The following is a 12047-nucleotide window of genomic DNA, read 5'->3' on the forward strand; positions in this document are numbered from 1 at the left end:
TTCTTTGGGAGAACGGAAAGGCCAGGGCGGGGTTGGACGAAGGAGGATAGTCTGTCTTTTCTTGACAGGGGCATGGAGTTGAGTTTCCCAAAAGTCCAGTGTCCGTCAGGAGCTAACCTTGGCAGCTGGAGCAAGATTGTTTATAGACACAGCCCTGACTTCAAGCTGGCAGGCGACTTGAGGGGTCATTCAGCTCTGTTGAGTGCTGAGGGTCTTAGCTCATCACCGCTCCTCCCTGCCACAGCCTCCTGAGGTAAGACTAGAGAGGCAGGAGCATTGCAGGACTCAGCAGTCCCCTCAGCATCCAAGGCCTGGCTCCCTGGGCCACTTGGCCAGAGACGCCAAAAGTGGCCTCAGAAGCCATAGAAACGTGTTCTACACCGAAAAGGCGGCCCAGGCAGTGTGGGCTCAGGGAACGTTCCTCCCATGCGGCCCTTGTCACATCTCCAGTCAACAGCCTCAGCTGCAGGCTGATGGCAAGAAGGCAAGAGCTATTCATGGGGTTCTATATAGGCCAAGCCAGATGTGGAGGAGACAAAGCCATCTGTATCATTACTCTTTTGTTACTGTGATAGAACATCATTGTCAGGGCACCTTGTAGAAGAGCTCATTTGGCTTGTGACATCAGCGTGTTAGAGACCACGATGGTGGGGCAGAAGCCGCAGGTGGCAGGCGTGGGAGCTACAGCAGCAGATGAGGGCTCACATCTTGAACTGCAGGCACGAAACAGAATGAGCAAGTCAAAATGGCTGGAACCTTTACTTTGTTGTGGTTGTTGGTTTTTTATTTGTTTGTTTGATTGGTTGGTTTTTTAAGACAGGGTTTTTCTGTGTAGTTCTGGCTGTCCTGGAACTCAATCTGTAGACCAGGCTGGCCTCGAACTCATAAGAAATCCACCTCCAGAGTGCTGCCTCTGCCTCCTGAGTGCTGGGATTAAACGTGTGTGCCAAACTGCTCAGCGTCTTTATACTCTTAAAACCTACCTCCAGTGACATACTTCCTCCAACAAGGCCACACTTCGTAAACCTACCCAAGCAGTGCCACCAACTGAGGACCAAGTATTCAAATGCCCAAGACTATGGGGGACATCTCATTTGAACCACTACAGAGTGTGTGTGTGTGAGTGTGTGTGTGAGTGTGTGTGAGTGTGTGTGTGTGTGAGAGAGAGAATGCCCAAGACTATGGGGGACATCTCATTTGAACCAGTACAGTGTGTGTGTGTGAGTGTGTGTGTGAGAGAGAGAGAGAGAGAGAGAGAGAGAGAGAGAGAGAGAGAGAGAGAGAGAGAGAGAGAGAGAGAGAGAATGCCCAAGACTATGGGGGACATCTCATTTGAACCACTATGTGTGTGTGTGTGAGTGTGTGTGTGTGAGAGAGAGAGAGAGAGAGAATGCCCAAGACTATGGGGGACATCTCATTTGAACCACTACAGTGAGTGTGTGAGTGTGTGTGTGTGTGAGAGAGAGAGAGAATGCCCAAGACTATGGGGGACATCTCATTTGAACCACTACAGTGTGTGTGTGAGTGTGTGAGTGTGTGTGTGTGTGTGAGAGAGAGAGAGAATGCCCAAGACTATGGGGGACATCTCATTTGAACCACTACAGTGTGTGTGTGTGAGTGTGTGTGTGTGTGAGAGAGAGAGAGAGAGAATGCCCAAGACTATGGGGGACATCTCATTTGAACCACTACAGTGTGTGTGTGTGAGTGTGTGTGTGTGAGAGAGTGTGTGTGTGAGTGTGTGTGTGTGTGTGAGAGAGAGAGAATGCCCAAGACTATGGGGGACATCTCATTTGAACCACTACAGTGTGTGTGTGAGTGTGTGCATGCGTGCACACGCATGCACATGATCATGGTTCATGACACGCATGTAGAGGTAAGAAGACAGTTTTCAGAAGTTGGTTCTCCTCTTCTGCCATATGGATCCCACGGCTTAGACTCAGGTCTTCAGACTTGACAACAAGCCATTGCCCACTGAGGATATGTTTTTTTATCTTTTAAGAGCAAGGAGATGGAGATGACTGTTAGAAACCCCTGGGCTCCAGGCTTCCCATTTCAGTCAGGTTATGCTGGAAAAGCTCTGAAACTTATGTTAGCAAAGGTGTATTTGGTCTGAGGGTACATAGTTCATTGATAGAATGCCCACGGGTCTCAGTTCAGTCCTGGCACCAAAGAAGAGGGCTGGGGATGTAGCTCGGTCGATGGAACGCTTGCCTTAGTATGCCCAAAGCCCAGATTCCCAAAATGGGCACTCACCTGTAATTCCAGCACTCAGGAGGCTCTGGAGTTCAAATTCATCCTCAGCTACATAGTGATTCCGGGGCTAACCTGGGCTACATGAAACCCTGTCCCCCAGAATAACTAAGTTTCTTATCAACTCCCAAGTTACGCTGTTGGTTAACAGAGGACTTCACAGAACCCAGATTGTCCCAGCAGCTATTATCTCCCCCACATCCCTTCCCTTCCCCCAGATTGCCCCAGGAGCTGTCATCCCCCCCATCATCTCCCCTCCCAGCTCATTGGTGAGAACTACTCATCGTCACCAAGCCAGTCATAGGGGCCTGGAAATCTGGCCTGTGACGAGGTGGAAATAGAAATCCACAAATGTTTTGTAGAAGTCTTGATAATAGTATACACCCCCATTTTAGCCAAAATTGTGCCTTGTTCCTGTCCTTGACCCAGCCCCAGACAGACAGAAAAGGCCATTCCATGAGTGACATGGGGCGTGAGGGTGCTCACTGCTCTGCAGACGGTGGGACCTGGGAGAACAGAGCCAGTGAGTGAGGCGGACCGAAGTCTTTCAATAGCCAGCTTCATTCAGAGCACAGACAGTTTGTACTCTGAGGGTTGAGAAGAATCCCATGAGTAAAGTTACAGTCACAAGGACAAGCCTCACATGGCAAAAACATGTTCTTCCTTAGAGGCCTATGAACATAGCCTGCTGTAATGAATAATCTAAAGTAAACTCACTCCTGTCTGCCACATCTGCTCCAAGAACAGTTCCGTGTCTTTGAAGAAGCAGTCATAAGACTCTTGGTCTCGATCTCTTGGAGTTTTCTCACGAGCACTCAGATTCCCTTTACACGACTCCATTATGGACCATGTTCTGACAGAGGGGGACAGAGAATTAACTTGCTTTTGTGTCACTGTGACCAAGTGTCTGGGAGAAGACCTGATTTATGTTTTCACGGAGGGCTTGATGATAGCTGCTTGGTTCTGTGTGCTTGTAGGAGCCTGTGGAGGAAGATAACTGTTCCTATCACAGCAGGCCAGAAGACAGGGCCATCAGGAAGTGGCCAAGGACAGTCTGAGCCCACTAGTGACCTATTTCTCCCAGCTAGACCTCACCTTCCTAAGTTTCTATAACCATCCAAAATAGCACCGCCAACTGGGGTCAAGCTTCTAAAGCATGATCTCTGGGGGGGGAGTGTCATTCCAGATTCAAGCCCCCACGGTGAGAGAACTCCCTCCTCCATCACCACCTCCCGAGTTGTGGTCCTTGCCTGTGGTTATGTGTTGCCATGTGGGGCGTCTCTGATATTTCTCCGTTCCCCAATCTTAGCCATGATTATCAAACACAGAAACCGCAGCTCAGCCCAGTACAGTGGCACATGTTGATCATCCCAGCCCTGGGGAAGGTGGGAGGCAGGAGGACCGTTCACGGTCATCTCTGGCTACACATCCATTTCCAGGCCAGTGAGCTACATGAGATGCTGTCTCAAAACAAGGCAAAACCAAACAAAAAGGCCAAGCCAGCGAGACTTCTGAGTGGGTAAGGCACCTGCTGCCAGCCCTGACAACCAGAGTTCAGTCCTTAGATCCCATATGGTAGAAGGAGAGAGCAGACTCCCGCAGCTTGTCCTCTGACCTCTACATATGTGTTGTGGTCTAGGCACGTGTGCACACATAAATGAATGTGATAATACATATGTTTTGTTTTGTTTAGTTTTCAAGACAGGGTTTCTCTCTCTGTAACAGCTCTGGCTGTCTGGGTACTCACTCTGTAGACCAGGCTGGCCTCAGACTCACAGAGATCCGCCTTCCTCTGCCTTCTGAGTGCTGGGATTAAAGGCATGTGCTTCCACTGCCAGCAGTAAGAACATATTTTTAAATGAGCAAATCATGGGGCTGGAGAGATGGCTCAGCGGTTAAGAGCACTGACTGCTCTTCCAGAGGTCCTGGATTCAATTCCCAGCACCCACATGGCAGCTCACAACTGTCTGCAACTCCCAAGATCTGACACACACAGACATACATGCAAGCAAAACACCAATGCACACGGAATAATGATAAATTATTTTTGTAAAAAGAATAAATCACAAGCCTAAAAACAAAACAGAACACAAGTATAACTCAACCAAAGCTCTTACCCAGCTGAGGGCCGGGGTTTGAGTCCAAATCTTCCTTGTTTTTTTTTTTTTTAAGCCACAAACCCATAGACCCTGCCCTCCATGGAATCTTCTCCAACAGCAGAGGAACACTGTCATAGCCTATGGGCCAGATGTCTCAATTCCCCATGGGCCAGATGTGATCACCTCCTAACAGCTAGGGAAACTGAGGCCCTGGCCTACGAATCATTCATGCCTGGCTGGGCAAAAGACAGCAGGAAGGTGTGAAACCTATCCTATCCAGTCTGGATGTGCTGCACCCACAAAACCCTGTCTGATTCACCCAGCTCCCTCGGACAAAGGGGAGTCTGCAGTGAGCTCGGGGCCGGGAAGGCTAGAAACTCCCATTCTACAGCCAAGAGGCAGAACCCGGAATAAGCAGGGCAGTCACCCAAGTGACGGCGCCCTCCCTCCTTGAGAAGCCTGCTGTACCCTGCGCTCCCCGTTGCCACCACCTCCCTGGCAGGCGTCCCGGGCAAGCCTCTTTGCTGAGCTCCAGTTAATAGCAGATACCCGGCTGCCTCGCCCAGCCTCGCCAGCAGCTCACCGCCCCAGTCCACAGCAGTGAGTGTCCCTGAGTGTCAAAGAGCCACCGGCAGGCGGGCCACAGGCTCATCTGGTGCTGTCACGCCGGGACTGTACCTGATGTTCCTCTCTAACTTGCAGGTACGCAGCCGCCCCACACCCGCTCCTGTCCTTTGACCCTCATTTTATCCACGATGGGATGTCCAGCGGCGACTCCTCTTCAGGCGGCCTGACTAGCCAGGAGAGTACCATGGAGCGCCCAAAGCCAGGTAAGACATCCCGGGCCCCAGTGCCCCTCCCCAAGGGCCTCTCCCTGACGGTCTGTCTCACAGGTGAACTCCCTTCCTCTTGCCGGCTTTAGACTACATAGACTGTAATAGGAGATCGTAGCAGGTCTACTCTGTTCGTGTGCCTCTGGTTTCCATGCCTCCATGTCATACTGGTGCCAGGCAGCCATGTGACTGAATGTCGCGTGGGAGTTCTGTATTTAGTTCTCTTTGGTCTGAGTACACCACTCCAGGACTTGAAGGATACCGAAGGGACCAGTTCAAGGCTGCTTAGAAATATCTCCATCTGTCTCGCCATGAGCATGTGCTCCTAGGCATCCAACAGTTGGATCATGTATCTGACTTTATAAGAAACTGACAGGCCACACCCCAGAGCATTGAACCATTTCCACTCCCACCAGTGACTGTACGTCCTCAGCAACCTTTCTGTTTGGACCACTGGAGTGCTAACATGATGTGGTTTTCTTTGCATCTTTCCATTCAGTTGTATTGAACTTAACGTACTCTTTCATTTATTTAGAAAGGGGAATCTTGTTATCTAGCCCAGGGTAGCCTGACACTCACTGTGTCGCTGAGGACGGCCTAGGATTCTTGATCCTCCTCGTCTGTACCTCTTAAGTGCTGGGATTACAGGCATTCATGACCACACCATTGGGTCTAATTTCCACTTTTTTGACTAACGGAACTGGGTGTCTTTTATGCACATAAACACACCAGATATAATTATGAATTGTGTGCCTGCACCACTTGGATGAGTATTTTAAACACACTCTCTTTTGACAACCTGTAGCCCCTTTGAAGCCTAAGGGCCTTGGAACAGGGGTGGGTTCCGAAGGAAGATGGCAAATGCAGGGTTAGAAAGCAGACGTGCGCTGGGCGGTGGTGGCGCACGCCTTTAATCCCAGCACTCGGAAGGCAGAGGCAGGCGGATCTCTGTGAGTTCGAGGCCAGGCTGGACCGACAGCCTCCAAAACAATACAGAGAAACCCTGTCTCGTAAAACCAAAAAAAGAAAGAAAGAAAGAAAGAAAGAAAGAAAGAAAGAAAGAAAGAAAGAAAGAAAGAAAGAAAGAAAGAAAGCAGACGTGCAGAGGCGCGTCCTCCTGGGAGGCGCTGAGGGCTCCCAAGCAGCTGGGAAAGGTGACCTCAGCTCTATGCCCAGGATTAGCATCAGGGAGGACTCAGCACAGTGTGTGGGTGTCCTGAACCAGGGATAGCGGTTCAGTCCCAGGCAGGGGGTTGACTTGTCCTTGCTGTTCATCTCTCTGCCGCCCCGAGGGCATATGGCACCTTTGTTTTTCTCCTCAGTGGGCCGGCCATGCCTGGTGCTACTCATGGGTCTGTGATCTGTTTCCAAGACAGATTTGTGTCTTTTTTTTGTTTTCCCACTCCATTCAGAAAAGGAGAGGAATGTTGCCTGGTCGTTTATCACAGCAAAGTACAAAATGGGTTAGACTTTTCCAGCATTCGGCATAGGCCTCAGATGCGGGTCATCAGACCCCGCTATTTCCCTTCTGTTCCTAGAGCCGCAGTACCCTCTTCCTTCCCTGAGACCTTAGGGTGACTAACACCCTCCCTGACACACATACACGTGCGCACACATCTACACTGGGAAGATCTGTGTGGAGAAACCATTAAGTTTAGAACATGTGGAAGACCCAGAAAAGGGAAAATTCAAGAAGAGTGGCAAGAAATGACAAGGATCCAAAGCAGTGGCAGACACAGGCTTTACCCAGCCTCCACGCAGCGAGCAGTCATGAGATCAGCAGCCTGGTTCTGTGTCGTCGCCACACGCCTGACATTGTACCAGGTGCCCCACATTCCCTTCCACTGAGTCACGGCAGCGGGCCCCGTGACGGCCCTGTTGCAGAAATGGAAGGGTTGTCACTTGCCTGAGGTCCTTGCTGATGAGTGGTATAATTGAGACTTGAGCTGAAGCCTGTTGGATCGCCCCACCATCCACAGGGTGTGGATACGGCCACATGTTTCCTGTCCCACAGAGCACCTCAGCAGGAACATGGAACTCCAGGGTGCCCTGGGCTGCCCTCAGGGCTTCAGCTTTGGGCTGGAAGCTCCTGCTTTCATGGGCCTAGCAAGTTTCCAGTCAGGCACAGGACTTCTATGGTGACCCCTTCCTTTGAGGGTCTAATACGTCATGCCTACCAGGCCCTGGGCCTGCCTGTTCTTAGGATATTTTTCCAAGCCCTTGTGGCTACTAACAGTTGCTGACAGGCAGGGAACCCCAGAAAGGTAAGGGACTAGGTGTAACAGACTCTGACCTGCACTTCCTAACTGACCATTTCTGACTGTATGATCTCAAGCTAGTTACTTAACCTCTCTGAGCCTTGATGGTACCCTTCTATTCAAGATGGTTCCAATATCCACTTCAGTAGTCCTGGGGCTGTCCAGAAAACTGATGTATGCAGCCAGGCATGGTGGTGCATCTCTGCATTCCTAACTGAAAGAGTAGGATCAAAATGAGTCCCTGGCCAGCCTGGGCTATACGGTGAATCCAATTCCCAGGGTCATGTGCATATACACACATGAGTAAAGTAATAAAATTTTAATAAACAAATGCAGGGCTAGGGAGATGACTTGAATAAAAGTAGTTGCCACGCAAGCATGATAACATGCACACGAATGCACACAAAAGGCCAGATGTGGTAGTGTGCATCTGTAATCCAGATGTGGTATATATCTGTAATCCAGACGTGTCTGTCTGTAATCCAGATGTGGTGTGCATCTGTAATCCAGATGTGGTGTGTATCTGTAATCCAGACGTGTCTGTCTGTAATCCAGATGTGGTAGTGTGCATCTGTAATCCAGATGTGGTGTGCATCTGTAATCCTAGCATTTGTACCGTGAGATAGAAGACAGAGATTGAAGAATCACTTGGAATCTTGAGCCAGCCAGCTTACAACGAAGCAGAAGAAAGATCAAGAGATGCCCCCACCTAAATAAAGTGGAAGGAGAAAACCAGCTCCCAAAAGTTGTCCTTGACCTCCACACATATGCCGTGGCACTCAAGTGCCCACAGAAATGAAATAAATAAAAGTTGAATAAAATTGGAAGACCTTCCAATCCATCAATGCAGTTAAAGAATCTCCTAGAGCCGGGTGGTGGTGGCGCACGCCTTTAATCCCAGCACTCAGGAGGCAGAGGCAGGCAGATCTCTGTAAGTTCGAGGCCAGGCTGGACTGATAGCCTCCAAAACAATACAGAGAAACCCTGTCTCGTAAAAACAAAACAAAACAAAACAAAACAAAACAAAAAGAATCTCCTAGAATGATGGGAAGGAAATAAACATGTCCTGTACAAAGAGATACTCCAGCTGGCCATACATGGCAAGTGTGCTCAACCTCCTTGGGGGACGATGACGGAGGGTCACATGCTTCACTGAGTTAACCACATAAGGCTCTCGCAATGCTTCCTGGCACATAATACATGCTCAGTAAATACCCCCTGCCTCCTGAGTGCTGCCATAGCCCAAGGCATGCATTGGTAGAGCCTGCAGGGCAGACAGGGTAGTCAAATCGTGGGACCATGCAGCCATGTTTTAGGGTAGATTCTTCGGGTGCTGGCCTGCATCGCCCCTAACCAGTGGATCTCTTCTTTTCCTGCAGAGCCTCTGTGGCACGTGCCGGGCCAGTCCCGGCTCTCAGCCATAGCTGGAAGCAGTGGCAGCAAGCATCCCTCCAGGCAGGACACAGCTGGCAAAGACTCTCCCAACAGGCATTCCAAAGTGAGTCTATGCCTCACCCTGCCCCGCCCTACCCTGCCTCGTACAGGGAGTGAGGCCTATAGTGGCTGGCTACCGCTGGTGTCTTTCCTGGGCACATGGTCGGGCGCTTTCCCTGGGTGTGGCCTCTGGCGGGCACATCTTCAGCCATAGGCACATTCCTCTCTACAGGGGGCTAAATAACATCCTGGCTCCAACCTTCAGCCAAGTAACTTTTGACAAATCCTTTCCTTCTTGTGTCTACGTCCATCTGGATTTCCGTGGCCGTATGCCATAGAAGGCCAGTCTTACTCCCCAGAAGGATGTAGTTCAGGGGTGAATCAGGAACTCAGACTCCCTCCTGTCACGTGCTGTCCCTCAGGGCTTCCAGACCCTCTCCTGGGTCCCTCTCTGGGAGCTGCATTATTGCAGTGGTAGGGTAGGAAGGGGAGAGGTTCGAGGGAGAGATTTTTCAGCCCAGGCCAGAGATGGAATGAGTCACTTCCCCCTGCATCGCAATGGCTAGGACTCCATCTCTGCCGAGACGGCAGGGAAATGCAGTCTTGTATGTCTAGTTTGTTCTCGGCAATCTCATTCCGCATGCTGAGCTTTGGGACCATAGTGATGAAGAGGACAGAGGAGCCACTGTCATCAGGAAGCTGACATCCTAGTGGGGCAGCTGTCACTGGACGGACAGGGGCATTTATAACTTGCTAAGAAAGCCCAGTTACGGGCTGCTTGACGGACACTGCTGCCCTAGGTAACACCGTCAGCAAAACCCTGGGAGTGTGTCTTAGTCAGGGCGCCACTGCTGTGCTGAAGACACAGCCAAAGCGACTCGGGAGGAAAGGGTTCCTTCGGCTTATACTTGCACAGCACCGTTCATCATCGAAAGCAGTCAGGGCTCAAACGGCAGGCACTGGAGGCAGGAGCTGATGCAGAGGCCATGGAGGGCGCTGCTTACTGGTTTGTCCCCATGGCTTGTTCAGCCTTCGTTCTTTTAGAACCCAGGACCACCAGTCCAGAAATGGCACCAGCCACAGTGTCTGGGCCCTCCCGCTTCAATCACTGTTTAAGAAAACGCCCTACAGGCTTGCCTCCAGCCTGCCTTTATGGAGGCATTTTCTTAATTGAGGCCCCCTCCTCTCAGATGACTGCAACTTGTGTTGAGTTGCTGTGAAATTGTCCAGCACAGGAGGTGACTGTAAATGAAGTTCGGAATAAAAAGATCCCAGAGCAGAGCATCGGGGCAGCAGAGCAGCATGCTCGAAGGCTCTGAGGCTTGTGCCTGCACAGCCAGGGGACAGCCAGCAAGGTGGGGTCTAGAGAGACAGGGGGACAACGATGGTGTAGAGCATGAGTCAGACCACCAAGACCTTGTGAGGTGCGGTGAGGACTCTGACCTGTCCCCAGATATCGCCACAGGAGAGTTTCAAGCAGGGGCGGGGGGTTGGGGGTAGCTGTCATGACTCCGTGCAGATGCTTGCGGCATTCCTCTGGCCTCAGTGGGAGCAGATGACACGGGGAGATGGAGAGAAGGGTGCTTGCTGCGGTGGCCCCGTGGGAGGGGGTGGCAGGCAGGACCTAGGGAGAAGGGAAGATGCCGTCATGACACAGCCAACATGTGTCTGCGGTACACAGGCAGCCGGTTTGCAAGGCAGGTGCTGAAAAGATGGAGGGGGGTGAAGGGGAAAGGAGGGAGCCCAGACCTCAGTCTGAGAAACATTCGATTGGAGATGTGTTGATCTGAGCACCAAACGCGTCAGGGCTTTTTAGTCACACACCTGTTTTACAAATATATAAACTGAGGCAGGAGAAAGTAACTCACTTGCCTAGGGGAGGAGCCATGATGTGGCCATGCCTGGCTCTGGGGTGCCAATGTGAGCAGAGGTCCCCACCCCTAGAGTCAAGATGTCACAGCAGCCTTGCCTTCCAGGGTGAACCTCAGTACTCAAGCCATTCCAGCAGCAATACCCTCTCCAGCAACGCCTCCAGCAGCCACAGTGATGACCGATGGTTCGACCCTCTGGACCCTCTGGAACCAGAGCAGGACCCTTTCTCCAAGGGTGGCTCCAGTGACAGTGGCATCGACACCACGCTCTACACCTCCAGCCCCAGTTGTATGTCCTTGGCCAAAGCACCCAGGCCCACCAAGCCGCACAAGCCCCCTGGAAGTATAGGCCTTTGTGGCGGGGGCCGGGAAGTGACTGGAAGACCCCACCCTGCAGACCGACGTCGGGAAGTCTCCCCTGCACCTGTGGTAGCTGGCCAGAACAAGGGCTACCGGCCAAAGCTGTACTCCTCAGGCTCCAGTACCCCTCCAGGCCTGGTCGGGGGCAGCCGAGACCCACCAAGGCAACCCAGGTGAGATCCCACACCAGCTCCAAGTCGTCTCCTCTCCCTGTCCCCACGGCCCTAATGGCAGCTCCTTCCCCGAAACCTGCTGGCTGATAATTGTACTTGCTTGCAGAGTTATAAAGGAGGGTTTGAGCCGGGCGTTGGTGGTGCACGCCTTTAATCCCAGCACTCGGGAGGCAGAGGCAGGCAGATCTCTGTGAGTTCAAGGCCAGCCTGGTCTACAGAGTGAGTTCCAGGACAGCCTCCAAAACAATACAGAGAAACCCTGTCTCGAAAAACCAAAAAAAAAAAAAAAGAAAAGAAAGGAGGGTTTATGCTGCATACCCCTCAGTCTCCAAAAGTTGGGATGGGGAGAGAAGCCTGACTCCGTCTCTGTCTTCATCTGTCTCTGGTTCTCTCTGACCCTCTGTCTTCTCTCGCTGCTGTCTATAACCAATGTTTTTTTTAACTCTCTGAGTTTCGGCTCTTATCTGTCACAAGCGTGTTTGTCTGTGGCTCAAATAAATAGGGGCATGCCAGTCTCCTGACAGTCCAGAGAGGGTACAGTAGGCTGCCATGTGACTTGATAGGTCCTGAGGACGAGTCTGGCCTCTTGTCCTCCTACTCTTACCATGCTAGCAGGTTCCCCGGTCCCAAGATGGGACCCGAGAACAAAGGGGAGCTGGGGCATCTCTGCTACCCCTGTACAGAGAAAGCAAAGGCTTCCCCTGAGCCATTCACAGCTGGTGGCATCATGTGACTGTCCCAGCTGCAACTGAGGTCTACAAAGGCATGT

At 51.5% G+C, this 12047-nt stretch overlaps 1 protein-coding gene across 4 annotated transcripts in view; it reads left to right on the forward strand.

Moving 5' to 3' along the window:
• The window catches only part of Sipa1l3 (signal induced proliferation associated 1 like 3), a 204898-nt gene that overhangs the window by 162645 nt on the left and 30206 nt on the right, over positions 1 to 12047 (forward strand). For all 4 annotated transcript variants that reach the window (XM_040734703.1, XM_040734707.1, XM_040734705.1 and 1 more), the window contains 3 exons: positions 5052 to 5179; positions 8820 to 8938; positions 10851 to 11278. In XM_040734703.1, the coding sequence (XP_040590637.1) occupies positions 5052 to 5179; positions 8820 to 8938; positions 10851 to 11278 (675 nt within the window). The remainder of the gene's footprint in view (positions 1 to 5051; positions 5180 to 8819; positions 8939 to 10850; positions 11279 to 12047) is intronic.

This window comes from Mesocricetus auratus, unplaced genomic scaffold (assembly GCF_017639785.1).
Source record: "Mesocricetus auratus isolate SY011 unplaced genomic scaffold, BCM_Maur_2.0 Super-Scaffold_100038, whole genome shotgun sequence".
Lineage (NCBI taxonomy): Eukaryota > Metazoa > Chordata > Mammalia > Rodentia > Cricetidae > Mesocricetus > Mesocricetus auratus.